This window comes from Fragaria vesca, linkage group LG3, assembly GCF_000184155.1.
Source record: "Fragaria vesca subsp. vesca linkage group LG3, FraVesHawaii_1.0, whole genome shotgun sequence".
In the NCBI taxonomy this organism is placed as follows: Eukaryota; Viridiplantae; Streptophyta; class Magnoliopsida; order Rosales; family Rosaceae; genus Fragaria; species Fragaria vesca.
In genome coordinates this window covers 8,855,965-8,883,900 of record NC_020493.1, presented here as the reverse complement: position 1 = coordinate 8,883,900, position 27,936 = coordinate 8,855,965, and the positions used below count along the sequence as shown (strand labels likewise).

General features: G+C 43.9%; 2 protein-coding genes across 2 annotated transcripts; both read left to right on the top strand.

Annotated features, from left to right (window-relative positions):
• The first annotated feature begins 514 nt into the window (after positions 1 to 514).
• LOC101300986 (glucomannan 4-beta-mannosyltransferase 2-like) lies at positions 515 to 5,961 on the top strand. Its single transcript, XM_004293992.1, has 9 exons — positions 515 to 1,032; positions 1,175 to 1,273; positions 1,511 to 1,763; positions 2,805 to 2,915; positions 3,619 to 3,755; positions 3,881 to 3,994; positions 4,080 to 4,279; positions 4,416 to 4,631; positions 5,159 to 5,961. Exons 1-9 carry the CDS (start codon positions 703 to 705, stop codon positions 5,319 to 5,321), a joined length of 1,623 nt encoding a protein of 540 aa, XP_004294040.1. The 5' UTR covers positions 515 to 702; the 3' UTR covers positions 5,322 to 5,961.
• A 10,387-nt stretch (positions 5,962 to 16,348) lies between these two features.
• Positions 16,349 to 17,696, top strand: LOC101307873. The gene is made up of 5 exons (XM_004295591.1): positions 16,349 to 16,618; positions 16,718 to 16,806; positions 17,137 to 17,203; positions 17,292 to 17,508; positions 17,572 to 17,696. The coding sequence occupies exons 1-5, from the start codon at positions 16,349 to 16,351 to the stop codon at positions 17,694 to 17,696; spliced, it is 768 nt and encodes a 255-aa protein (XP_004295639.1).
• Positions 17,697 to 27,936: the final 10,240 nt, after the last annotated feature.

Here is a 27,936-nt window from a genome sequence, read left to right as displayed (position 1 = left end):
ATTTAAGCTAATTATAATAGATTTTAGGGTAATCAACAAAATAGGGAAAATCCATTGATTCCACGAGCCAAAAATGACGATTCTGTCCTTTTTTGACTTTGTGAAAGCTTTTGTGGGCTCTGTAATATCCAGCAAAGTAAAAACCGGGCAATAATAATGAAAATGAGTCGCTTCACTTTAGAGTAGGAAGTTGAAAGAACAGTGGGATTAAAATGAGGATTCTCTTCATTGCTAATTGGAATGCATAAATAGTCTGGCAAAGCAGCAAAAGAAAGAAAATTAAATACAAAATCAATATACAAATCCCAGCTAGGGTCAATACTGACTATATAAGTCCCCTCTCTCACTCTCCTACTCCTTCACAACCTCCCCTCTCTCTCTCTATCTACCTCTCTGCCTCTCCCTCCTGTCTCTTCTCTGCTTCATCTTGGCAACAAAGAAGCAGAGCAAGTATTGGTTGGGACAGATCTTTTGAGAGAGAGGTTGCCTTGGCAGAAGGGAAAAGTGTTTGGTTCCTTCACTTTCTTTCCAACTCTGTATAAAGAGAGCAAGTGAGTGACTATCAGACATCTGGGTGCTCAATTGATCTCTTCCCAATCCCCACATTTGATCACATTTTACCAAAGTGAGAGAGATCTGGTAGTTCCAATTCCAATCACCTTTTTTTTTTATCTCTCTTAGGGAGATAGGGAGATTGGTACTATGGCTGAGAGTACCAAAGTTCTGATACCAGAGACATTCCAGGGTGGGAGTAGCTTTGACATTGCAGGCCAAATTGGGCTGATATGGGAGCTAATCAAAGCGCCATTGATAGTTCCTCTGCTCAGAGTTGGGGTCTATGTCTCACTAGCCATGGCTCTCATGCTCTTTGTGGAGAGGGTGTACATGGGTATTGTCATTGTTTTGGTCAAAATGTTCTGGAAGAAGCCAGAGAAGCGCTACAACTATGAGCCCATTCAGGAGGATTTGGAATTGGGCAGTTCCAATTTCCCAGTTGTGCTTGTTCAAATCCCTATGTTCAATGAAAGAGAGGTAAACAACCAATAATGAGCTCATGCCTTGTTGTTAATGACCATCATTACGGTGTGCTTAATACTTCCATTTTTGACCATATTCAATTTCTGGGTCCGTTTTGAGAAGAAGAAAGCCTAAATTCATGGTATTGTGTTTTCAGGTCTACAAGATCTCCATTGGAGCTGCATGTGGGCTGTCGTGGCCGTCCGATCGTCTCGTGATCCAAGTCCTGGACGATTCAACTGACCCTACAATCAAGGTTCATATAAATGACCCATCTGCTCCATTTCATATTTTGTTCACCAAAACTAACCAACAGTAATGAGATTGCATTAGTTACGCGACATGGGTCGTTTTAGTTGAGCCCTCAATGTGTGTGGTACAAAACACAGAGAGAGCAGAGCATCAGTAATTGAGTCAAAATTTTCTCACATGGGTCTTGTTGATAATCTGATATATGAAAATGGGTTGGTGATTAAAACTGAATGGAATGCAGAAAATGGTGGAGGCAGAGTGTCAGAGGTGGGCGAGCAAAGGCATAAACATAGTGTACCAAATCAGAGAAAGCAGAGGAGGATACAAAGCAGGGGCATTGAAAGAGGGACTGAAACGAAGCTACGTGAAGCACTGCGAGTACGTCGCTATAATGGACGCCGATTTCAGACCTGAGCCTGACTACCTCAGGCGAGCCATCCCTTTCTTGGTCCACAACCCCGAAATCGCTTTGGTTCAAGCTCGTTGGAGATTCGGTAATTTATTAAATATTATTAATCCCTTATATCATTCATAATCTTAATCTTATTTCATTAATTTTTGCCAGAAAGTGTCGGTGGTCTTGGTTTTTAATTTTTCTTTTTTTGGGTAAAAAAAATAAACTTTTGCTTTTCGTCGGCGGGGGGTTTTGGGTTAGTTGTGCATGGGCGATGGGGTCTGGTCTAGAGTGGTGAAGCCCTTCAATCACGGGGTGGCCCCGCCATTGCAGGCCACCTGATCATGCCCTAAATCAAGGCCCCCCAAAATTAATTGTAACAATGGTTTAGTGCCATTAATCAAGGTGTTTCATTCTTCCCGGTTACGGCTTCATCCCAAATGTAAACCCGATATAGGAACAATCAAAGCACAAGCATTCCATTTTGGAAATGTTCGGTTTCGAAAGTGTGTGCTGTTAGACGATCACGGTTCACAGAATTTAGTAACATAGCATGTCAAGTCCAGACGTTAAGTTAAACTATCTAGACGCAAATGAGCGATGTGTTGCCGTAGAATCCGGAAACGGCGCTCGAAAATGCGGGGTAGGTTTGTCATTTTGCGTTGAGTGACGTCGGGTTGATTTACTACGGTGACCCGGATTGTCCGGATCAGACGGTCAACTATATCGGGTAGGTCTGCCGGAACAGAGTCAATACTCCCGAAAATGTGGCGGGGCTATGTTGGTAATTTTGTTACGTCGTAGGCTTATCTGCTAGTGCGGAGGCCACGTGGTGTTAATGGTGTACTGTAAGCCTTGCGGTGGACCTCATTCTATTGGTTACCGACACTTGGTTTGTCGTGCTCGTGCTAGCGTGGCTGTCTGTGATTTGTGGTCACGTGAGCACGAGACCACCTTCCCCCCGCCTACTTTTTTTTTATTCTTTTGTATTTTTCTTTTCTATTATTGATGGGGGCCGCTATTTTCATTCTTTATTATTACTTATTTTGGTCCAATTTATTAGATTTTATATAAAACAATTTTCATTATTTTTATTTTTTATTTTTGACATGTAATGACATTGATATATTTGATTATGCAGTAAACTCGGATGAATGCTTGCTGACAAGAATGCAAGAAATGTCATTGGATTACCATTTCACAGTTGAACAAGAAGTTGGGTCAGCAACACATGCCTTCTTTGGCTTTAATGGTGAGCTATTTTTCTCATTCTTACCGGGGTTTTGGTTTTTTAATTTGAAGTCCCCAGGACCAAGTTTGGCTCTTTCATTTTCTGATTCTGGTTGACATGTGCAAAACCTTGTTTGGTACCCTTTGATGGGAACTAATTGTACTAGTTGGTATGTGAGAGTGACTGTAATAATATTCTGACCGGGTCTACTAGACCAAGACTTGAGCTTTGATAATCTTGAAATGCAGGGAGATGAGTGTCATCTTTGGTTATCGTCATTAATTCATTTTCAGCAGCATCAGCAGAGTCATGTTGTGGTTTAACATGGATTGTTTATAGACAAGAATTGGTTGACTGCTAGGTTTCCTCCTAAAATCTAGCCGTTGCCAAAGGTGATTTTCAAACTAGAAAATTGATATTCGAAAGTCAAACTCAGGGATCAATTCATAATAATTATTCTTGTTTAACTGTTAAATGTCTTTTGTCCTGGATTTAGTGGATCCTTGACCAAATATAAATTTAGGTATGCATTTTCTGATTTTCATTGCCAAGTTGGTTTTCACCCCCTGGTAAATAAGTTTTTATCACATAATTGCAGATTGCTACATAAAAGTAGGTCAAAACTTATAAACCATGAAATGGATGCTACTCATTTTCATCTTCCAGTTACAACTGTGGCATTAGCATTTTGTACCTCTGTATTTGACATATTGATATATTGCAGGAACTGCCGGTGTGTGGAGAATTGCTGCTATTAATGAGGCAGGTGGGTGGAAAGATCGTACAACAGTGGAGGACATGGATCTTGCTGTCCGAGCTGGTCTCAGAGGCTGGAAATTTTTGTACCTTGGTGACCTTCAGGTAGATCTTTAACTCGGTACAAGTTTATGGTTTACCAAAATCAATTTTACATTTTACGGCGCCACGTACTTATCTGTCAGTTACATGACATGAACTCAAAATCTGATCTATCATCTTTGACTCAGGTGAAAAGTGAACTTCCTAGTACCTTCAATGCCTTCCGTTTCCAGCAGCACCGATGGTCTTGTGGTCCAGCTAATCTGTTCAGGAAAATGGTGTGGGAAATAGCAATGAACAAGGTGAGTTTAATTTGATGACATTATATGCACACATTTGATTAGTCCAAGATATTTTCTAATGTCATTTTTTTTTCTACTGCTGCAGAAAGTTACATTGTGGAAGAAATTCTACGTCATCTACAGTTTCTTCTTTGTAAGGAAGATCATAGCCCATATGGTGACTTTCTTCTTTTACTGTGTGGTGCTTCCCCTCACCATTTTGGTTCCTGAGGTTCATGTTCCAATTTGGGGAGCAGTTTATATTCCTTCCATCATCACCATCCTCAACTCAGTTGGAACTCCAAGGTAAAAATAGACTACATTTGGTTTCTTCTTCACTTGCCTGTTTCTTTACAGTTTCTTGTAGTTAGTTTTTTTTTTTTTTTTTGCTTGACAAAACAGTTTCTTGTAGCTTATGAAAACAATCTTCTTCAATCTGCAGGTCAATTCACCTTTTGTTTTACTGGATCCTTTTCGAGAATGTGATGTCCTTGCACCGGACCAAGGCAACTTTAATCGGCCTATTCGAAGCAGGAAGAGCCAATGAGTGGGTTGTCACTGAGAAACTGGGAGATACTGTCAAGAAAGCAGCAGATGCTGCCAAGAACAAACCAGCCCCCAAATTCTTCAAGAAACCTAAGTTCAAGTTTGGCAACAGGTAAAAGTTCATCAACACTTAAAATTATTTCTGCTGCAGAACTGGTGTCATTCTTAATTTACTTTGTCATGTGCATAGAAATTTGTATCTATTTGCATTGGCACCAGATTAACACTGAACCATCCAGAGCCTGTCTTTTTCTCCAGAACTATATGCATTTTTATAAAACCAACCACATGTAGTTTATGCTTAAATTATTAGACAACATGACCTACTCCACAAGTAAGAATAATTTTTTTCTCTGTTTACCTGTTCATTATTGTTGATAAGAATCTTTGCATAGCTCTTTACATAAATCTACGGCGACTTTATAAACTCTAGGAGTATTTTAGGGTAAGAAATATTGAACAACTTGTGGGTTTAGAAAATTTGTATTAACTGTTAGCGGTATGAATCCCAAGACATCGTTTTTTATCACTTCTTGCCTTGTCCTCTATTGGTTTGATTATTCTTTTCAACATTTCTATATACCCATGACTCAAGATATGACAATTTATTGATGTTGAATCTTTGTTTGTCATTAACAGACTGCACATGTTGGAGCTGGGATTTGGATTGTTTTTGTTCTTCTGTGGATGCTACGATTATGTACATGGGAAGAACAACTACTTTGTGTACCTCTTCCTCCAAACCATCACATTCTTGATCTGTGGATTTGGCTACGTCGGAACCATCATCCCCAGCTCTTAGTGGCAGCGAAATTCGCAGTAAACTATATAGATTTAAATTGACAGAATCCTCTTATTGTTTGTCACCATGCCATGCCTCTACAACAAGATCTATGTAAGTGGGGATTCTATGAGCAAATGTTGGTTGCAACTTATATTATTTTCAGCTCATTAAAAATTCATCTTGCCGGTGGAAAAAGTTCTTGCTGCGCCTTCCTCAACGAAATCTGATGCCATTTTGAGTAAACATGGAAATTTACAGAGAGAAAGCAATGCTGTCGTTTTGAACAACACATTATACAGAGTTAAATATTCCAAGGAAGATGCAGATGCCATTTTTTTCAAGGACAAGGATATAGTAGTTATATTTTCTTCAAATAGATTGGTTGTAATTGTGAAGTTTTGTTCCTTCTTTCTTGGATTGGCCATTTTTAGTTTTCTTTCTTCCCTTGGATTGTGGGTAATAAGCTCATGGATGAAATAGTTGAAAGTTGTAATCAAAAGTTTGTCATCATTTCACCACATCCTGTGCCTAGTTGTGACTTTAGATTATATCAGATTAAAGTACCACACTATATACATAATAGAGAGCAAGTCATAAGCTTGACAGTCTTTTTTAGGCTGGAAATGCTGTTCTTTGGAAATGCTCTTCATCTTCTGAACAATGATTGCTATGCAGGACTCTAATCATACTGACAAAAAAGGTTAATGATTCTTCACTTTGACAAGCACATTACCACGTTTCTCGGCCTGACTTGCTCAGAGATTTGTCCTTCTCAGAACCTCACTATAGTGGGCTCTGACATAACCAGAAAGAAAGAACATGTCATTTTACTTGAGTAACATCCAAGAAATTTGTATACAACTTCCCCCTTTTTATGGCTCTTGAACAGTTGAACATAACAAAAACACCAAAATAGCGACGAGTACTTACGACATATCTCCGTCCAATTTCCGTTTATAGTGAAGTTTATAATAAACATTTTATCTAAAAACAGCAACAAACTATTTACACAAGTAGACTAATTTTCAAGTGTGTGAAACGTTGAGTAGTTGTGAGCTTTTTATTGCCTATATTCGTCATCCCCGTCGGTGAAAATGAAGCCAACTACCTACAATCCCCACAAACGAAACCTGATGAGTCATGAGTACACTCGATGAATTGGTCATTTTGGTAATCATAAGTTCATTACAGGTGGTGTTCATGAACCATTATGCTAGGTTTAAAGTAACAAAGCACAATGCAGACAAGAGTTGATCTGGCTAGGTGAGTGTATCACCTTTACAATTCACTTTTCATGCCTTGTCTCAATCATTAGTAGCCTATGATATGCTGCTTTGTTCTTAGACTTCTTACTTAAGAACTCTAAAGGGTGAGTCTGGTTCTGGAATAGAAAAAAGTAGCCGCTTACTTGAACTTCAAGTGTCATTATCTGTCTTAGTAACTTTTACTTTTTTTTTTTTGAGAAGTAGTAACTTTTACTTTGAATCAATCAAAGTGTGTCTGGGTGTGCATCAGAGTGAGTGTGAGACCTAGCTAGCTACTCACTATAATAACTTGAAGAGCAGGCGTTGTAATTATAATGTGGCTAAAGATAATACTCAAACAAAAGAGATTGAAGCCTTTTGAGAGAGGCAAACCAAGGCAGAGTTTTTAATTGAAGCTTCGAAAGTTATCAATAATTGTCTACTTAGATCTTAGATTAATAAGTTCTTGTTTGTGACTTATAATATTCTTGGGGAAACTTCTGAAGCAAGTTGCTCTGATAGGTATGTCATAAACAAGGGGCTCATTTAGGAACCGCCACCTCTCTGCCAAGAAAACAAGCAGAAAACAATAGAATTGAAAGGAACAACAACCCCGTACATTGGACTTTTGCTTAGTTGACAAGGAAACTAGAAGCATTACAAACATGTTATGCCTGCATGAAATTTTGTTTTGTTTTGTTTTTTTGTTTTTTTTAAAGAGAAAATACCTGTTTAGTACTAATATTGTCATTCCAAGGACAATTTTTTTTCATGAGCCCATTTGAATGTATATAAATTTTATTTGGGCCCAAATGAAATTTTTTACTAAAGTCTTAACAAATATATTATTTTAGTGTTTATTTTAAGATAATTTTACCTTTACTCCTTAAACATGCATAGAGAGAAAAAACTTTATCGGAGCCTCACCAGACTCTATTCACCAGATTTTCTCCGGTTGTCGAGTTTCTGTCACCGATCATCGTAACAGAGTTACTGAACCCTAGTAACTCATATACCGACCCCCACTAACTGAATTACTCCGGTCACTGGTCGTCGGAATTGAGTTATAAACCCCTAATAACTCAGTTACTGACCCCCAGTAACTGAGTTACTCCAGCGACGGTCGTCTGAAATGAGTTACCGCCTCTCAGTAACTGATTCTGGTCATTGGTTGTCGGAACTGAGTTACTGACCCCCAATAACTCAGTTATCGACCCCTAATACTTGAGTTATCAACCCCTAGTAACTCCTAAGTGACCCCCAGTAACTCGGTTAGGGACCCTTGGTAATTGAGTTACCGACCACTAATTCCCTAAATGTTGGGTTTCCAGATCATGTGATTAGTACTTGTTGACCGCTTCCACACAACAATTGGTATCAGAGCCAGGTCAGCCTTGGGTAAGCTTGTTAATTTTGTATGGTTTGTTTCCAGGAATTGTCTGGAATGTTCCTGTTCATTTTAGTGAGTTTCTTAGAGTCTGGCTTTGGTTTAGTCATCGACCTCATTTGTACTATTTTATAGGCCTGGGCATGGGCCGGGACGGGCCAGGATTAGGGTGATCCCGAACCCGAACCCGAAATTTTGAATAGGGACGGGCCGGGCCGGGATTAGTGTTTTTTAGAAGTGATCCCGATAGGCCCGAATCCCGTTTGGGACCGGGCCGGGACCGGACCCAAAACGGGCCTTTAAACAAAAAAACTGAAAAAGGAAAAAAACAGCTAAAAACCAAAACAGAGCAAACAGTAAACACAGATGCTTCATGCTTGTATGCTTCAAGCTCTGCAAGTCATTACCTTGTTAAGCAATCACGTTTTGTTATGTTACATCATCTTAATGGCTGAAAAGGACAAGATAAATTGAGGGCGTGTTTCATATGTCAATGGCAACACCAACAGCATATCCTATTCTAGAAGAGCTTCGTGTTAATCATAATTGACAGAAACCTAGTAATCAACAACAAAACTCACTAACAGTAATCAAACCAGAAACCCAGAAACCCACAGTACAAACTACAAAACATCAACACAGAAACCCAGAAACCCACAATACAATCTCCCAACTCACCGATCGAGATTTGACGGTTTCCGATCGAGCTTGTTGGTTTCCGTCTTTCAGTCGGTCCGGTTTCCGATTGAGTTTGTTGGTTTCCGTCTGCTGTTGGATCTTCAACCAATGGCGATGATGGTCTGAGAGAGAGAGAGAGAGAGAGAGAGAGAGAGAGAGAGAGAGAGAGAGAGAGAGAGAGAGAGAGAGAGAGAGAGAGAGAGAGAGAGAGAGAGAGAGAGTGCTGAAGTCAGTGAAGTGAAAACTGAAGTGAGGCGTATGGAACTATGGATGCTATGACAGAATTAGGGCTAACAACTTTCAGCTGATTAATCGGACGGTGTAGATTAACTCACACCATAGGTTTTTTTAAAACGGACGGCCGGGCCTTTACGGGATCCAGCTAACAAGGCCCGATCCGAACCCGAATTTTAAATAAGAACAGGCCGGCCGGGCCTTTAATATTCAAAATAAAGTCCCATCTCGTCCCGTGAATTTTAGGGACGGGATCGGGACTGGCCTTCGGGACCGGTTTCGAATGCCCAGCCCTACTATTTTATTCTATCAATAAATTTTCGGGTTATGATGATGAGTTAGTCCTAATCCACTGACCCAAAAAATAAAAATAAAAAGGTTACGCTTGTGACTTGGTGTCTCGTACGGTCAATTTGTAATTTGGTGAAGCTCCCGTTTGGGTTGGGATCACAAGATTTAGAATTGGATGCTTGTGGTTGAGGTGCAACTATTGAGATTTACATTATAATTAAGACATGTGGAGATGACTAGAATCACGCCAAGGTGGAGATTGTATGAATAATGTTTGTTAGATCATCTGGAATCCCACATAAAAAAAGTAAAGAGTCATCTTTGTGTTATAATTAAGGAATGATACCACACACACTAATGCCGATGTCTTTTATATTAAAACCTCATACGTGATGTTCACCGGGTGGCTAAATGGGGGAATATCGACATTAGTGTTGAACTCGTGTATGTAGAACCCACTGAGATTAAAACAAGTCAAAATCCCAAAATTTAACATCTTTAATTTCCATCACGGAGGAAAAGAAAAACATAAACATGATATGCCTGCTTATAGGTGAGAAGAAGAGATAAATATACATTTCTGTGCAAAACTGTACAACTAATTCTTCATTCGTGCGTGACACGAATATGAAAACGCTTCGTCATGAATCATGATTCATGAAGGGTACTACGAGAGTGCATGCAGAACTTTTTTTTGTTGATCGAAAAGAAGGAAAGACCGATCTACACATCCTAGACTTCATCATTTGATGAGAACGTGTTACAAAGGGTTGAGGATGCTAGCAAAACCCCTTCCTTAAAAAAGGAAAGACCGATCTACACATCCTAAACTTCGGACTGGAAGTCTGTACTGACATAACTACAGAGCTAAGACGGTCCATGAGCTAAACAAGTAAAACGCGAAGAAAGCAAAAGGGCTTCTTTTGCCAAGGAATGAGCAACAAAGTTGTCGTCTCGTCTGACAAAGTAGCCAGTGCAATTGGGAGAAAACCAAAGTAAATTACGAATCTCTTCAATAATATGGCCTTTAGAGCTAAAATCTGGAGACCTGTCATGGACTGCATTGATGATTGAAAGAGCATCACCCTCGAAATCGAATTCATGGAAGCCGAGATGCCGAGCAAATATGTTGCCATGGAGAAGGGATGGCGGTCATTAAGGCTACTAAACTGGCTTGGGTGAGGGATCGATGTTTGAGCCCAATTGATATTTCGGTCCAAGACTAGAGCGCAAGCTTCTGAGGCGTGCGAGATAGTTTCTTACAAGGACCGTAGCGCCCCGCGAGGTAGGGAGACTTGATAATTGAGTTCGCATAAGAGACTACAGTTGGATAACGCGGAGGTAGCACTTGTGGCCTAGGCGGAGTCTGGCGGTGCGACTGGACACATGTCATCTAGATGTTTAGTTCGCAAGCGAGATGTCCCCTTGTGTTGTTCTAATTGCTGAGTCCGAATTGGATTATGATTACATCCCTACTAGCCGGTTGCGAACCCTATATAAGGAGGGTTCGAAGATCATTCACACACACAATCAAATTATATACAACTTAACAAATCTTCGAGCTTCTCGAAACCCTAACGCTAAAGCACATCTCGCCTTAGTTTACAGAACCGTTCGGTCTCGCCCTCGGTTATTGTCCCAATTAATTGCTCTGCTCGCTACAACAGTGAGTATCGATTGCAAGCGAATAGGAGAGTTACTTGTAATTAGGTGGCATCGGAGCCCTACTCGTTTGATTGGAAGTCCAGCACATACGCAATCTCATTCCGCACCTCGCGCGGTGGCACGCCCGCATCAGTTGTATTACTTTTGGTACTGCTAAGTTACCTCTCTGCCCTTGCTGAAGACCGTGGCCAAAACATTTTTATGCCCAGTAGGGCCGAGAGTACAAGCATCCTATTCACCATTGGGAAACCAGGCAAATCTCTGTACGGGAAACCCTCGATTTCTTGTCTCAAGCACAAATCACCAAGGTATAAACCTCATAAAAGCGCGGTTTTCCAATCTCTCAACAAAGATCAGGTCTTTGCTCAATTTGGGAACCTTAAATTCAGCGAAATAACAATGGTTGGACCACAACCGAACCAGGACGCATGATCCATTCTGCCTGCGGAACAAGTTCGTCAGATGATCGAGGAGCTAAAAAGCTAGATCAAGAGTTTGAAGGCGCAGTCCGATTAGGCCGTCCTCCGTCTGGAGAAGAAAGCCGATGCCACTCAAAAGAGTATCGCAGACCTCTCTGAACCGGTCACAAAGGACAAGGTCCTCTGGAATGCTAACCAGGAAAACCTCGCTGTACTCAGCAAGGAATTCAACCACTTTGTAGGCCAAATCAGGGAAAACAAGGACATATTTGAAGGGTCCCTCCAACGAATCCAAACAAAAGTATTTGGATCAGACTGCGGACACCTTGAAGATGACCAGTGCAACTGTGAACGAACAAACCCGTCGCTTGGACGAACACGATACCAAGCTGCTCGACCAACAAACTTCGTCTTTCTTTGGGAGCAAGAACAACCTCGACAAGCTCGACGACTTCAAAGAAAAGCATGATAGGCTGAGCTTGAGAATCTTGCAGGTGGAAGATTGGATGAGGTCTCAGGCACGGAATAATCCTAGCCTTGACCTCACCGGCATAGTTGGAACTGAAGGTACATCAAAGTATATCCCGCCTAATGAGCGCTCTAGGGCTAATCCGAAAGTCAGGATGCAGAAACCCTCTCAATTCGGGTTAGGAGCTGGTACCTTAAAGGCACCACTGCCTTCACCTCCTCCGTGCAGCCCCGGCTCAGCACTGAAGGGTACTGGTAGCTCTCCATACTATAGAGCCGAGACACTAGATCACCCAGTTATAGCCCACTTCAGTCCAACTCCTAAGAATGTTGGGCAAGCTGTTAGCTTTTCTGCATAGCCAAACCATGAGGAAGCGGCAGAGTCTACACCGGTAACGGCAGCAGATTAGCGCCAACTTATATCCACTATAGTCAAGGAGCAAACTGGAAAAGGTGACACTGACTTGTAGTATCGCAACCCCTATCTAGATAGCGTGGCGCAATACCCTTTCCCCATGGGTTTAAGAACATTTTTTTTACAACTTTCTCTGGGGAGACAAAGGAAGACGCAGCAACGCATATGGCCCCCTTCAAGGTCCAATGCGGTCAATATAGGAACAACGACATTCTCAAGCTCCAGCTCTTTGGGACTTCTTTGTCCGGGGCTGCTTTTAGTTGGTACTCTAGGTTGAAGCCCGGGTCGATTGCGGATTGGCCTATTATGGAAAGGCTCTTCCAAGAGACATATGGTACTATCGAACCAAAAGTCGGTCTCGACTCCCTTACCCAGATGAGCCAGCAATGCATGGAGTTTGGAGTCTCATTCCTCCAACGCTTCAAAATCCAACAGGCCAAGTGCGATTACCTGCTACCTAAGCAGGAAACCATTAAGTTGGCTATCTGCGGCCTTGAACACTGCCAGCGGCTGAAGCACCATGGGGAGCGCTTCACTTCTATGGGCGACCTAATCAACAAGGTCAGCAGCTATGAGCTAATTCTCAACGAAATGGACGAGAAGACAAACGCCTCCAAGGGAACTTACATGCCCGGGAAAAACAGAACAGTGGGGGCACTAAGTCTACAGTGCCCTTTTTATGATCCTTATTATCAAAGGCCCGAGGAAACTCATATGGACCAAGATCATGAGGACATCGGAGCAGTTGAATTGATAGGCAAGCCACCAATTCACAAACTGAAGAACTTGAAGATAATGTGCGAGCCAATCACCATTCAATCTTTCGCATGGACCAAGCCAGAGCACAAGTCATACACTTAAGATGCGAAGAACGCCTATCTGGTCTTTAATGACTTAATCGAGGCGAAGTACATGCGCTTAGATCACAAGATCCCTCCGAAGGAGGAGCTGAAGGACAAGAAATATTGTGCCTTCCATAATGTCTACAATCATGACACTAAGGATTGTGTCAAACTTCGAGACCAGATACAAACATGGCTGAACTCCGGCGAGCTAAAACTTAAGACGCCGGGCAGCACAACTTCGTTGGTGGACGTGGAACCTTTCCCACCTACAGTTGGCATGGTCGATGTGAACTGGGCCGATTACCCTGAGGACGATGACCTACGTCGAGCACCTAAAAGAGGTCACGAAGAAGGTGATGGTAGTGCTCACCGGCCACCTTGCCAGTACACCTACAACATCAACCTCGCTCATGAGGTCTTAGACAACCTTATCGAGGAAGGACTCGTCCCAGTGGCCGGGTCCTTGCCCTACATTGAGTACAAGGAAGGCCGCCAGCATTGCAAGTTCCATAATAGTTGGGGGCACAGAATCAGTGAATGCCAGCAACTCAGGGACCAGGTCCAAGACTGGCTCGACCTCGGATACATCCGCTTTAGAGACAAGGGCGACTTCATGATCGCAACAGCTGATATCGCATGGCCTCGGGTCGGCCAGCGCAAGATAACATTAGACCTATCACCAAATACGAGTCTACGCGAGCCGCCAGGCTGAAACCGTAAACGTTTGACGAATAACTACACCGTCCCGATTAATCAAAGAAGAAACCCCGACGACCCGGCGCAACAGTGTGTCAATAAACTTGCGCCGGATAGCCCTTCGCGAAAGGACAAGGGCAAAGCGATTATGAGGGAAGATGGATCGTCTCCCGTTAAAAACTACCAGCTTATGAGTCCCAGGACCCAAGAAGAGTTGGAACACAGGATATAACGGCTCGAGACGTTCACCTATACACACTGGACGGAGAAAGTATCTTCATCTCCAGCCATAAGTGAGATGGACGTATCGGACTCCAGTAGTGACCATTATGAAAATGCCGCCTCAAGCTCTTGTTAAGGTATCCTGACCGACCCTTATATCCCTTCGATGTCCAAGTTGGCAATCAAGGACGGGGTGTGGTACAAGCAGCATGGGGGCAAGGCAGTCACCATTAGCAATTCGAAGAAGCGAAAGCTGCAGAAACGATATGGTAGCATCATGCGTGCCTTACGAACTGTGAATGCAGGCATAGTACGCCCCTCGCAGCTCACACAGACGCCCGAGCAAATGTGGAGGGAGGTAGAAGGCTTGCAAGCACTACTCAAAATGCCACCCGTACCACCTCCAAAGATTTGCAAACAAGTCACAGAGGGTTCCAGCCCAAAAGCAAACATGTTTTGCCGACTTACAGTTCCACCGAAGCAGGAGCCACCTCAACCAGCACGGCGCCAGAAACCTCAAAACCCGAAATCCGAGGCCAAGAGGGAGACACCTCTGCCACATAGGCCCAGGACACATTCGACCCCGGAGCCAGAGGCTAGGATGGAACCTCGAGTCTCAACCCTGCAGTAGTTAAAAAAGGGATGACAGCGACAAAGCTCCCTTGGCCACAGACAAGCAACCGACCGGGGACAGGCAATCCTCAACTAAACCAGTATGGCGCCCGCGACAGAAGGCGGCCAACACACCACCAGTTGCAGAAACCGTGCCTTCTAGCTCTAACCTCACCTAGCAGATGACCCAGTGTTCCGCGAGAATTCACTGGATACGAGGCACACTCAGAACCCCGTGTCAACCTAGATGAAGATCAAGAAGAAGAACAGGAGGAATCATTCACCTGTAACATGGTAGAGGTCTCAGGTTGGGCCGAGGAGGATGAGGATGCTCACGAAGAAGGTGCATTCGTTGTGCTAGAAGGGGAACACGGGGTTATTAAAACTCCGCTGATCCTAGTTTGTGAGCCGTTTGCTTTCCAGGTGGGGATGGTTTTCTTCATATTTGAGCGATAAGCTCTCCCGCCAAACAAGACATGCAGCGCAGTTGATATCCCGAGGAGGAGCGAAAGCGTCAGCAGCACAGTCCCGCCGTGCAGCAGCGAAATGGGACCAACTCCGAAACAGACCGAAGATGTCCCGCAAGTGGAAGTCACTCGCAGCACTACACACAAACCAACTCTGACCTTCTCAACACCGACCTTGGACATGGCTACTCACATGAGACCTTTGTACATTAGCGCCAAGGTGGAAGGCGACGGTCAACGTCGTCACCACCCGTACCATGAGACTCCTAGGCATCCAACGCTCAATGATCCAAACACGTCCTTGACGGTCAAAAACTTCACTGGGCAGGTATCCCGAACCCTAGGCTGCTATTCTTACCAGTAAAGGTGGGGCCGGCGTCTTGAGTTTATACTTTCTTTGTGGTCGAATGTTCTGCTTCTTACAACATCATTTTAGGCTGCGACTAGATTCATAGAAGTTTTTGCGTGCCTTCCTCCATGCACCAAGAACTCATGATTTGGGATACTGAGAAACGTGCGGTGGTCATAATTAAAGCTGATCCACGTCTCTTCTCTATCTCTGCCAACTTCAATAGCGCTCGATATTACAACACCAACTTGGGCCCATTGGACGTCCAAGGCGTCGATCACAAAGGCCGCCCGTATGGGATCATGACCTCCAATTTAGCGCAATGGGGGCTCACCCAGGCGAAGGACGACTTACAATGTCCTTATACCATCGCGGATCCTCCATAAACTTCAGATGGATAATGCCTTCTCAGATGAGGCATGCGAGGCTGGCGAGTCCTTATACAAGACTTCTCTCGTACTGGGCGGAACGTGAAACCTATGACAAGGTCACGACTATGGAATACGTAGACGAGATAGTGGATTACACTGATACCAAGGAGGACGTTATTCAGTTAACTCCTGCCGCCTTGGACGACACACCACCTCAAGTCCACGACACCATTTCACGAGTAGACATAGGGACTGCAGAAAAACCCTTACTCATTTCCATTAGTGCTAAACTGGTGGAGGAGGAACGTGAGGCCCTTCTCATCCTACTACGCGAATATAGGGACTGCTTCGCCGAGAAGTACAAAGATATGCCCGGCCTGTCCCCGGAGTTGGTCTATCACATGCTACCTACCTACCCGAACTGATGTCCCGTGAGGCAGAACGGCAGATTCATGCGGACTAAAACCCAGATCGTGGAAGGAAGAGATTGAAAACATGCATCGATCGGGCATCATTCGCGTGGTAAAATACAACGAGTGGCTGTCCAACGTTGTCCCCATTCGCAAGAAAAACGGTAATATGTGCATCTGCTGGACTACCGTGACCTCAACAACGCAACACCCAAGGACATCTATCTCATGTCGGTGGCCGACCTCCTCATCGACGCAACAGCAAGACACAAATGCTCTCCTTTATGGATGGAATTGCAAGATACCACCAAATCCCTGTCGCCGAAGAAGACCGATACAAGACTGTCTTCCGCTACCCAGGGTTCGCGGGAGCGTTCGAGTATGTTGTCATGTCATTCGGGGTCAAAAACGTGTGGGCAACATATCAGCGCGCCATGAATTTTATTATCCACGGCATCTTAGGGAAGTTGATTGAAGTCTATATCGATGATGTGGTGGTCAAGACCAAGAAACAGGAGCACCACATTGGAGACCTTCGCCAGGTTTTCAAACGGATGCGCTTACATAACCTGAAGATGAATCCCGCCAAATGTGTGTTCTAAGCAGAGGCTAGCGACTTTTTAGGTTTTTTGGTGCATCAGAGGGGCATCGAGATCCCAAAAGACAAGGCGCAGACGGTGATAGACGCCTCGCCCCCCACAACCAAAAAGGAATTCCAACAGTTGTTTGGGTGAATCAACTTCCTCCGCCGTTTCATCTCCAACGCGGCAGGGAAAGTCCAACCTTTCTCGCCCCTACTCAAGCTTCAGGGGGCAACCGAGTTCGTATGGGAGCCACAACACCAGCATGCCTTTGATCGTATTAAGGACTACCTAACGAACCCGCCAGTCTTGATTCCACCTCGCGAGGGCTCTCCACTTAAACTCTACATCGCAGCTGTCGACCAGTCCATTGGCGGACACGGGGTGGAGCATGCCATATAACCAAAGCAAGGTGTTAACTGACTGTGAAACACGATACTCCCTAATGAAAAAGTTGTGTCTCGCCTTATTTTTTACAGGTTGCAAGCCGCGCCACTACATGCTTGCCTTTACCACGGTGGTGATCGCCTAGTCCGACTTGGTCAAGTACATGCTCTCTCGCCCTATCTTAAGGGGGCACATAGGCAAGTAGATATTAGCCTTGTCTGAATTCTCGTTGCAATATGTTCCACAGAAAACAGTAAAAGGACAGGCAATAGCGAACTTCTTAGCCCATCACCCACCGTCAAAGCTCACGGAGTTTCTCGAGTTAGAATTCGCTGCTGTTACACTCACCCCGTGGACCTTCTATTTTGATGGGTCGCAAACTGATGTCGCCACAAGAGCAGGGATCGCCATTGAGAATCCAGCCAGAGACCGCTTCTCCTACTCGTTCCAGCTCGATTTTAAATGTACAAACAACTAGGCAGAGTACGAAGCGCTCATAATAGGATTGGAAATTTTGTTGGACTTAGGTGTCCGCGAAGTTCATGTCCTTGGTGACTCTCTCCTGGTCGTCAATCAGTTGGCGGAGAAGTTCAAGTGCTTAAGTTCATCCATCGAGCCATATTTGCGTAAAGCATTCGAGGTGTTGGAATAGTTCGATGACGTCTACATAGAACACATACCACGCGAGTTCAATTTCGCAGCTAACGAACTAGCCCAGATAGCGTCTAGTCTCAGCCTGCGAGACGACGTGCACGAAAGGCTTCTAAAGTTTGAGCGCCGCACCCTCCCTTCTTTATAGCTAGGGGGCAATATCAGGCCGTCCCTCCCAAGGTCGTAGCCTTAGACCCTATTGACGAGGACTGGCGGCTACCATTCATCGCCTACCTCAAGAATCCACACAATGCCACTCACTCCCGGCAAAACATTTTCTGGCCCTTATCTTTGTACTGCGCAACGGCGAACGATATCGGTGCGGCGAGGACAGAAACAACTTCCGCTGCGTGTATGGGAATGAGGCCAAACGTCTCATGCATGAAGTACATTGTGGAGTTTGCGACTCACACCAGGCAGGGCCAAAAATGTGATAGTTGATTCGCCGCCATGGGTACTATTGGCCTACGATCTTGAAATATTGCATTGCCTTTGCCAAAGGTTGTCAAGACTGCCAAGCTCATGGTCCAGTGCAACATATCGCCAACATCCCATTACAGCCTATTATCAAACCATGGCTGGCGTGGGGATGGGCAATGGATTTCATAGGTGTTAACCACCCGCACTCCTCTGAGCAGCATAAGTTAATTATTGTGGCCATTGACTTTTTTACTAAGTGGGTCGAGGCGGAACCGCTCAAAGTCACCTCAGCGAACGCGGTCCGCAACTTTATCTTTAGAAACATAATCTCGCGCTTTCGTATTTCGAAGTGCATTGTCACTGACCGGGGGGCAGCTTTCATGGCAGATTCTGTGGTTAAATACCTTAACGACTACGACATCAACCTCTTGCATTCTACCCCATATTATTCCCAGTCCAGTGGCCAGGCCAAGGCGAGCAACAAAGTTATCCTTGGTATTTTGCGCAAGATGTTAGAATTAGGGGGCAACCCGAGATAGAAGAATGAAGACTAATGAACACTAGTGTAACGTACCAGTCTAGGAAGGCCAGTGCTAGATTGGGGCCTATACCAAAGGCCCTAAATATCTATATGTATTTAACTGTTCTCATTTTTTATTCGTTGTAAACGTGCAAAGTGTAAACAAAGACAAGTACAAGATTGTGGCCTATTCCAGAGGCCCTAAAAATAAAAATCATTTATTTTGCCCTTCTAATATTTTGATACAGGTTTCATAAGCGGCTTTGCAGCCGAAGCAAGTACAATAGTAAAACAAGACTGAAATTGAAATTTGACTTCGCCTAAGCTTAAAGCATGGATCTGGAAATGTTGGAAATGCCATACCCACAATATTATGGGGATGAAGAAGACTCCGCCGCCGCATCCTTCAGTTGAAGCTGGTGTAGATCCTGCTTCTTCAGATCAGCACCAACCTGAGCACTGGCCTAGACCCAAAACGAAGTGCTGGAAATCTAGAGGTCCAATGAACCGGGGTCCCTCATGCCACCGGTCAGGCTTCAAAGATCCTTCAATGACGCAGGCCAGGGCCTGAGACGCGAGCGAGCGCGGGGCCTCAAAAACCTCACGATTGAACAGAACAACAGGCGCAAGGCAGAAGGTACCCAGACCATTTGTTCATCCAAACACACGTTTGGCCTAAGAGTGGACTTTGAAATTCGCTCCTGGCCTAAGAGTAGACTTTGAAATTCAATAGGAACAAAGGCTAAGGATGAGAGATGGCGGTTGTGCTTTAAGCAAGGATAAGAAGATGAACATAAGGGAAGATGAATCCATGGCAAGGGGGTAAAGACTTGATTGTGCTTCAACCCCGGCCAAAGGTTCCCTTTTATAGGAAGGAGGGACTAACTCCCTTCGACACGTGTCTTGCATGCATAGAATTGCTCCGAAATATGGGCCTTAGAGATAAGGACGGATGCGTGAATCCATGGTGACTTCCGGCGTTCCAAGCGAACAGTTGCATGGAAACCTCCACCGAATCTCGGAAGAAGATTTTTTCTGACTGCATTAGCTATGTTGGAAACAAGGGAGATTTGACAAGCGCGGGAAAGAATTATGTAACTTCCTGAATTTTGAAATTTCTCAAAATCGATTTTTTCTTCTTAGAAATATAAAGTAGAGGTCGCCATGAGTTCGCCATATTTTTCGGTGAATTTTTCGAATTCCCGAGCTATTTTTAACGATTTTTCAAAGATTCGTCTAAATTTACCGAAATGGTAACGTGGCACATCATTATTGGTCATTTCTTTACTCAGCCCCCAAGTTGCAGCACACCCACGTGTGGCTATTTTCTTTGTTGGTTGTCACATAATGGGAAAAATGATGGTGTGGTCCAATTAGGTGTGGACAAGTGTCCCTTTTTTATTTGGGAAATCACCAAACCGACTCTATTAAGTCGGCTAGCTCTCCGACTCTTCCTCTATATATGTTTAGCTGTTTTCGTTCTTCATTTACTCTCTCTCTCCTCAAATGTCTCTTTACATTTTCTCTCTCTAGGGTTTTTGCGATTAAACTTCGGCGGATCATAATTTTTTATCCGTAATTTCGATTTTGAATCTGCGAAGGACTACGGGTTTGTATTGATGTCCTCTTCCTATCCTAAAGGTTTGGGTTAGATCCAACAGTGATTTCTAGATGGCTCGTTTTAGGAGGTAAGTGAATTTGTGTAATATGTTTCAAATGTTCTTAATTGCTATTAAAATAATTGAAAAACATGATTTTGATTTATTTACGAAATATCTCTCTTTTTATAGTGAAGCATGTTAATTTGCGAAATATGCGGTGTTTATATATAATTATGTGTTGGACCCATTGTTTGACTAGTCATGGAACATGTGAACTTCTTGATTGGTTATGCCGAAGTAAGGATGTGACACATGGAGATATAAGACATGAAGGTTATTAGGTTCTCGTGTGGATCACTAAATTGAAGAATATCCAATAAGAAGGGATTGTGCGATGTGATGAATTGTTTGAAGTGATGTGTATACGATATACGTATTTTGTAGCGTGTGTAAAATGACATGGTTTTGCGGGCATATTACATTGGTCTACTCATTGAACGCGTGGTTATGCTCACCTACCCATCTCTAATATTTTTTATAGAGAAGTATTTAGATCTGATCGAGCCGGGAAAAAGGGTAGACGACGAGCCTAGAAAATAGTTTTATTATTTACGTTCGGCTTTGTAACACTCGTTCACGCCTAGGAAACGACGTCTGGTGCTTAAAACCCGCCGACGCCGGGATCGGGGTGTGACAAATTAATTGGTAGTAAATAGTATAATATTATTATTGATTGCAAAGGTTCATACATAAGGGGGCAACAAAATGCAAAGATAGATTTAAACCATCCTAGAAGCCCTATACAAATCTAAGAGAAGACCCTCTAAGGCCAACTCCTCAGCGTCCGCTTGGGATTGGGCTTCGCCCGCAGTAGCTGTGGCTGTGTTCAATGCTTTATGGGTCTCCTCCGCAGCCTGCACACGGGCCTCCGCACCTTTAGCCTACGCGAGGTTGTGGCGAGCCTGAGCGAGCTGAGCCTGTAGTTCTACTATCTGGGCCTCCAATGTCTCCACTTGCCGAGTGTAGAAGGCACATAGGCTTTCCGGGGATGCCTTGGGGACCTCCATGTCTTCAAGTTGGGCCAAGAGTGCTACCATTTGATTGTCCAGGGCTTGGCGGACTCTTTCCTGAGCGGCTGACTGAGCCTCAACATCGTTGACCCAGCGGGCTTGCAGCTCGACAGCATTGATCAGCTCCAAAACGAGGTCTAAAGTGGGAGTGTTGCAGGCGAAGTGGAGAACCAAGGCACCATTAGCCTCGCGAGCGCACCGCACCAAGTTAAAGACATCCATGTTTGGGCCTTGGCGCATCAACCCATGGAGAAAGTCTTGAGCCAGGCTAACCGGTTCCAGGTCGACAGGCGAGGTTACCCGAGCCCGGAGGCGAGCAGTCCGGGTAGCCAGAGAAGAGGGTACTTCGCCAGTTGGTCTCACTGGAGCAGGAGTGACTGGTTCGATCTCTAGAACAGGTGGCGCGATGTCAGACACTGCTGGCACCTCTTACTCTTCAACTACTTGGGTCGCCGGATCCGACCTCGGTGGAGAAGGGACCACTTCCAGTTGAGATTCCTCTGGCAGGATCGCCGAGGAGGCAGCGAGGATTAGAGGCGGGACCGCTTGGTCAAGCTCTTTGTCCTATTCTGAATAGGACAAGCAGAAGACACCAGGATTGAGCCCGCGTCGTCTAGCGCGCCAATTGGTGAAGGAGGGTGTGCTTCAAAATCCTCAAGGGCGACAATGTGCTCTTCATCCATGACCATGACAGGCTCGAGGTTAGGGGCCTCAGTTGTCCTCGTCACTCCTTCAACATTATCAAGTCGGGGGAGGATGTGGCGGCGTCAGACATATTAAATGAAAGTTAGTAAGGCATTGCTAACTTGAGTAAGGTGGTTTTGAGGGTGGATTGCTTACCAAACCAAACTCTTCTTGGTAGCGCAAGTCTTCTACCACTTCTTCTTCATCCTCGGCAAGACGCTTGCACGAGCTCTCCCCGCCTGTCGACTGAGTGATTGGTGGAACGGTCTCCTCATCGGAGTCTGCCACGGGTTCCTCTTGAGCAGGTGCTTTTCCTTTGTCCGCGGCAGACTCAAGCCTCCTGGAAGATCTTCGGCGAAGCGCAGTCTGTAAAAAAGAGGAGACAAATTAGAGGGATGCATCTTGCTTAAATTGGACAAAATGGTATGAAAATTATAAAATCACTGACATACCTCTGAAGCGGGATCTCGTTCCCTAATGATGATACCGGATGGCCGGTGAACAACTGGGGCGGCAGGAGATAATGCTGGCCTAGGTCTTGCCGCTGCTCTCCGTGGACTCCCTGCTTGTTCACGCGGGAAGTCAAGGATGGCGCGATCTGAATCGCCTAAAGTATCATACAGGGGGAGAAGATGGCAGCAAACACAGCATCGTCTACATACTCCCGATGATTATCGGAGAGAGAGCGCCACCAGGAGAGATAGGGAGGGTTGACACCCAGCGAAGGCTCAATCTCGAGTAAGGTTGGGGTGAAAGGAAAGATGTTCACCAGCGGGGTGATGCGGCTCGACTTGCCAATCTTACGCCAGGAGGTATACTTGTTCACTAAAGGAAAAAGCAGATAGGGAACCCCTTGGACTAAGCCAAGCTGCCTGGTGAAGTGGTTAGGAGCATACAACTCGAAGCCTTGTTCTTCCTCAGCGAGGCAAAGGTCGTAGCATGAAACCGCCCTCATGAAGCTTGTCTTGACATCAGACTTTGAGTTGAGGCGAGGAAAGAAACCATCTGCTAAGACCTCAGGGTGGCGCTGGCGGACCATCATGTCTATGGATGGAGGTGGCTGGCAAAGAAGGACAGAGGAGTCTGATTCGCAGGGCTTCTGCACACGGCGAACCCAAGGAGTTGATTCTCAGGCAGAAAATCGAACGGCGAACACCGGAAGAGGGGAAAGTACAGTTGCAGCCACAGGTCCAGGATCCATAGTGGGCCGGCAGGGAGATGGAAGGGCTTCAAGGAAAGTGTGTGGAGGGCTCGGTAGAGTACACCCAATACGGGCTGCCCTAGCCCAACTTCAATGCCATTATAAAGTGCTACGGCTAGTTTTGTCCACTTGTCCGTAGGCTTATAAGCGCTACCACAGAATATAAATTTATTAAGCCAAAATTCAAGAAAAGCAATATCTCTTTCGTGCCGCTCTGCATACTGGATAAAATAGTTCCTCCAGACTGAGAATGAAGCCTTTAGGGCACAGCGTGCTTCTAAGTTGTAGGTGTAGGTGAACTCTGTCAACACAAAGTCACCCGGAGCATATGGCTTAGCGTGGATCGGCAGCCTTGTGATGGCAAAGATGTCCAGCAGGGAGATGCTCATCTGCCCGAAAGGGAAGTTGAAGGTGTTGGTGGTGCTATTCCACAAACACACCGTTGCAGTGATAGGTGCCTTGTCGGTGGAGGTGGGAAGTGAGAAACTCAAGGCGATAGCCTCAGCGATGCCCGTCGCCTCTCAGATCGGTAGGTCGGTCTGGAGGCGAGCCTCATACCATGACCTCTCTTCGCTGGTGGTGCTAGGCCATTCTCCCACTCGGATATTCGTGTGAGAGCGAGCCTGTTGAGCCCAAGTTGCAAAGTCGCTAGGTTCACAATGATGGGCAAGGATCGGGCGGCTCACAGAGTTGGTGTAGTGATTGAGATCGGCGGCTGAGAGAGGTTGTGTGGGAGTTGGGCCAAGTAAGGCTTCCCCGTTCTCAAGGAAGTAGATTGGTGCTCCTCACGGAGGGTTCTCTGCCAAGCGCTGGGCAAGATCAATGGACCAGTCGATCGCTACCGTTATACTGAGGTTTGGGTCTCGGACGATGGGTTTCAGAGGCATTTTTTGGGCTGGGTTTGAGAAGAGACGGCGGCGATGGTTTTGTCTTTGCAGAAAGGGGAGAAATGGATAGGTGGATGGAGAAGACAAAATGCAAGGACCCGCGTTGTGTATTTAAAGGGGACGAATCGAAACATCCTTTCAACCAATGGTCATGATGAAGGGAGGCGACGACGCCGAAACGTTAGCGCTTTTTGAATTTTGAATTACCGAAACGTACTCATTAAGGCCTATTTGCTTAGCCGTTATGGATAAGCTAAAGCTCGAGGCCTAGGGGGCAATGTTTGAGCCCAGTTGATATTTCGGTCTAAGACTAGATAATAAGTTTTGGATAACATTTGGGCCAATATCTGTGGCCCTTTTAAATAAAGGCTTGCTAAAGAGCGCAAGCTTCGGAGGCGTGCGAGATACTTTTTTACGAGGTAGGCAAACTTGATAATTGAGTTCGCATAGGAGACTACAGTTGGATAACCTAGAGGTAGCACTTGTGGCCTAGGCAGAGTCTGGCTGTGCGACTGGACACGTGTCATCTAGATGTTTAGTTCGCAAGCGAGACGTGCCCTTGTGTTGTTCTAATTGCTGAGTCCGAATTGGATTATGATTACTTCCCTACTAGCCGGTTGCGAGCCCTATATAAGGAGGGTTTGAAGATCATTCACACACACAATCAAATCATATACAACTCAACAAATCTTCGAGCTTCTAGAAACCCTAACGCTAAAGCGCATCTCGCCTTAGTCTACAGAACCGTTCGGTCTCGCCCTCGGTTATTGTCCCGATTAATTGCTCTGCTCGTTACAACAGTGAGTATCGATTGCAAGCGAATAAGAGAGTTACTAGTAATCCCTCGTCTGCGAGGTGGCACTGGAGCCCTACTCGTTTGATTGGAAGTCCAGCACACGCGCAATCTCATTCCGCACCTAGCGTTGTGGCACGCCCGCACCCGTTGTATACTTTTGGTACTGCTAAGTTACCTCTCTGCCCCTGCTGAGAACCGTGGCCAAAACAATCGAACTGGAAGCATATATGGTTGGAGGTGGATTCTTCCCTTATTCTTATTTTTCTCTGTCTTTCTCATCTAGTGTCTTGGTCCCTTCGTGTGGAATGAAACAACAACTGCTCGTATCGTATCTCCTAAATGCATTTAAATTGAGCCATATTTTTCGTGAAGACAATGAAGCTGCTGATACTCTTACTAATTTCTATTTTTCGTCATATGGTCGAGAGAGAATACTCGACAAGATCGAAAATCAACCTTTTTTGTTATCTTATTTTTGGTTGAGATGGCGAATCACACATAGCATATATCAGAATAATTCCTTGCATTTCACTAAAATGTCTATGAAGCTGGCCATGTTGAGCTTAGGAGAACCCACTAGCTGTCTCTCTCCATGGTAAAATACCAGGTTGTGTATATCAATGAGTGCATTAGTCCGACGTCCTACACATTATTGCCAACTACTACCAGTATTATCAGCAATCTGATCGGTGTGTGTGATTCTGAATGACATTATTATTTATTATCATTGATCGATCGATAAGTTATAATTGATTCTTCACCAAACTCCTAAACGTACATGCATAAACTTGGCTGCAAGATAATTAAGTGTACCTAGCTAGCTTCAAAAAGTTTATATTCATTTGCATATAGGTGGCCAAAATGTTAGCTATACACATTACAAAATAATCATAACAAGTAATGTTTGTTTTTATAATGTCGGCGGACTCTAATTTTGCCAAAAAGTGGTTACAGCTTTGAAACTAGAGTGTCGGCAATGAAATGAACTTGATGAAGCATATTCCATGGTTGATCGATCATTCATATCTTTATGGCGAAAAATTGATCGAGTACAAGTGATTTGCTTACGATAGCATATATATTATAGGTCTAGTGTTGCTGCTTGCCTGCCTGCATCAGTGTATAGATCAGTTGTCATTTTCAACTTCCATACATATTAAGAAATCTAAGGCTAACTAGGTGATCTAAATCTAAGCTAGTTTACTGAAATGTTTCATATAATGAGATTTAAACAGGCAATAGGTTAATTGCATGTGTATTTTGCTGCAAATAGAAAAAATAGACTACTGAATCGGGTTCTTCATATATATAATTTTTGGTCCCACGCTGTCTCCAACCGACACAGCTGAGAGAAGAATATAACCAGCTATAGGTTTGCCCAGAAACCTTCTTTCCGATCGCTCACTAGTAATCTTGGAGCTCAAATGTCACAGTCACAATTGCTTTTCTTTATTCTTTATTTATTGGTTGCATGTACACTGTGGACTGAAGCTTGTAGAACGAGTAAGACAGCTCGCTAGGGTTTACGATTGCTGGTAATTTCTAAAGGGTAATTACCAGACACCGAAGCTAGGGTTTATGTTAAGTCATTGTTAATTAGGGTTACTACTCGATCTGAGGCATGTACGTACAGGATTCTCTTTTCTTTTCAAACTAGACAGAGAGTAGTTCTATGATATGAGTTTTTGATCTGCGAAAACTTGTTCCAGGATATACAACTAGGATTTAGGGTTTAAGGTTTACAGTTTATGTGCTATTGATTGTTGGTAACTAGTAATAATTAAGACTGATGACAGGAACTACATTCATAGTTGGGGTTTAGATTTTTTCAGTGATATAGATATATATATATATATAGATATATATATATATATATATGTAGGGCCTTTCCAATGAGGGATCCTTTTTTTTGTTTATTTCTAAGGATAGATCATTTAACGAACTTTTCGATTATAAAATCAAATCTCCACCGTTCAGTTCGTTGGGCTATATATGTAGATCAATTTGGTGATCGTTAAGTCATCCAAACGAGTGATTTATTTTTTATAATCTTGAATGGTGTAGGTTTGACATAAGTGTTAAGTTTTTTGTTTTAATCTCAACTATCAAAGCCCATTAAAAAACAGATCTAATGGTTTGGGTCTATCCTTAAAAATGACAAAAAATAGAGATTCTTTAATAGAAACCCTGATATACAATATATAGCTATTCGGATAATTTAATTAAGAACATGCATCTTAATTTAAAATTTAAAATTGGGTAATGGAGTCCCCTCAGATCGAGTGTGCTACTACATACATGCGCTGTCTTTGGCTTAATTCGATCAGTACTCTTGTCGTGTATTTTGACCATTGCCTCCTCCTTCACAATTATAAATCGATCGAAGCATCAATTCTAAGGCATTGGCATAATTAGATCGATGGATGTTACCCCAATTTTGTCTCTGCTGAAACATGGATCATATAATGGCATGGGGTCTCATGCCTCTCTAAATTAATATTCCACATCTCGCATGTCTTTCTCTTTGTTTCCTTCTCTCATCATTTCCTTGTACAATAATACACACACACATGGATGGTGTCATATATGGATCTTGGAGTGGGATCGATGAACATGATCGATAGAGCATGTTATGCAGCGGATTTTTAGGCCTGAGTCGAACTCTTAAATTTAGGCCCTCGAGTTATAGTTCGTATCAATTAATTTTTTTTTTCAAGAATAAAAATTATAAACTCAAAAGTTAAATATAATATAGTAAATTACAATAAAGTTACTAACCAAATTTCAGTTTACAAATACATCATTTACACAATATCTTACACATTTAAGGACAAATATTAACAAATTAGGACAAATTAATATCCACATGCCATCTGTCACAATAATTTTACCATAATACCTTTCACTACATATCAACTGCTACTGTCGACGATAGCATAGTAGCACACTGCCGAGTAGCACAGTAGCACATTGGGTGCTACTATCAAGTAGCACAGTAGCACCCGATAAAAAGGTGTTATTTTAGGCAATTCTCCGGAATCAAACAAAGCTGCTAATGTTGC

Coding starts and splice junctions, on each gene's coding strand:
- LOC101300986 (XM_004293992.1), top strand. CDS start 703: ATGGCTGAGAGTACCAAAGTTCTGATACCAGAGACATTCCAGGGTGGG. Junction 1,033..1,174: donor CTATGTTCAATGAAAGAGAG/GTAAACAACCAA, acceptor TTGTGTTTTCAG/GTCTACAAGATCTCCATTGG. Junction 1,764..2,804: donor TCAAGCTCGTTGGAGATTCG/GTAATTTATTAA, acceptor TTGATTATGCAG/TAAACTCGGATGAATGCTTG.
- LOC101307873 (XM_004295591.1), top strand. CDS start 16,349: ATGCTCTCCTTTATGGATGGAATTGCAAGATACCACCAAATCCCTGTC. Junction 16,619..16,717: donor ACATTGGAGACCTTCGCCAG/GTTTTCAAACGG, acceptor TTGGTGCATCAG/AGGGGCATCGAGATCCCAAA. Junction 16,807..17,136: donor GAATTCCAACAGTTGTTTGG/GTGAATCAACTT, acceptor TATTTTTTACAG/GTTGCAAGCCGCGCCACTAC.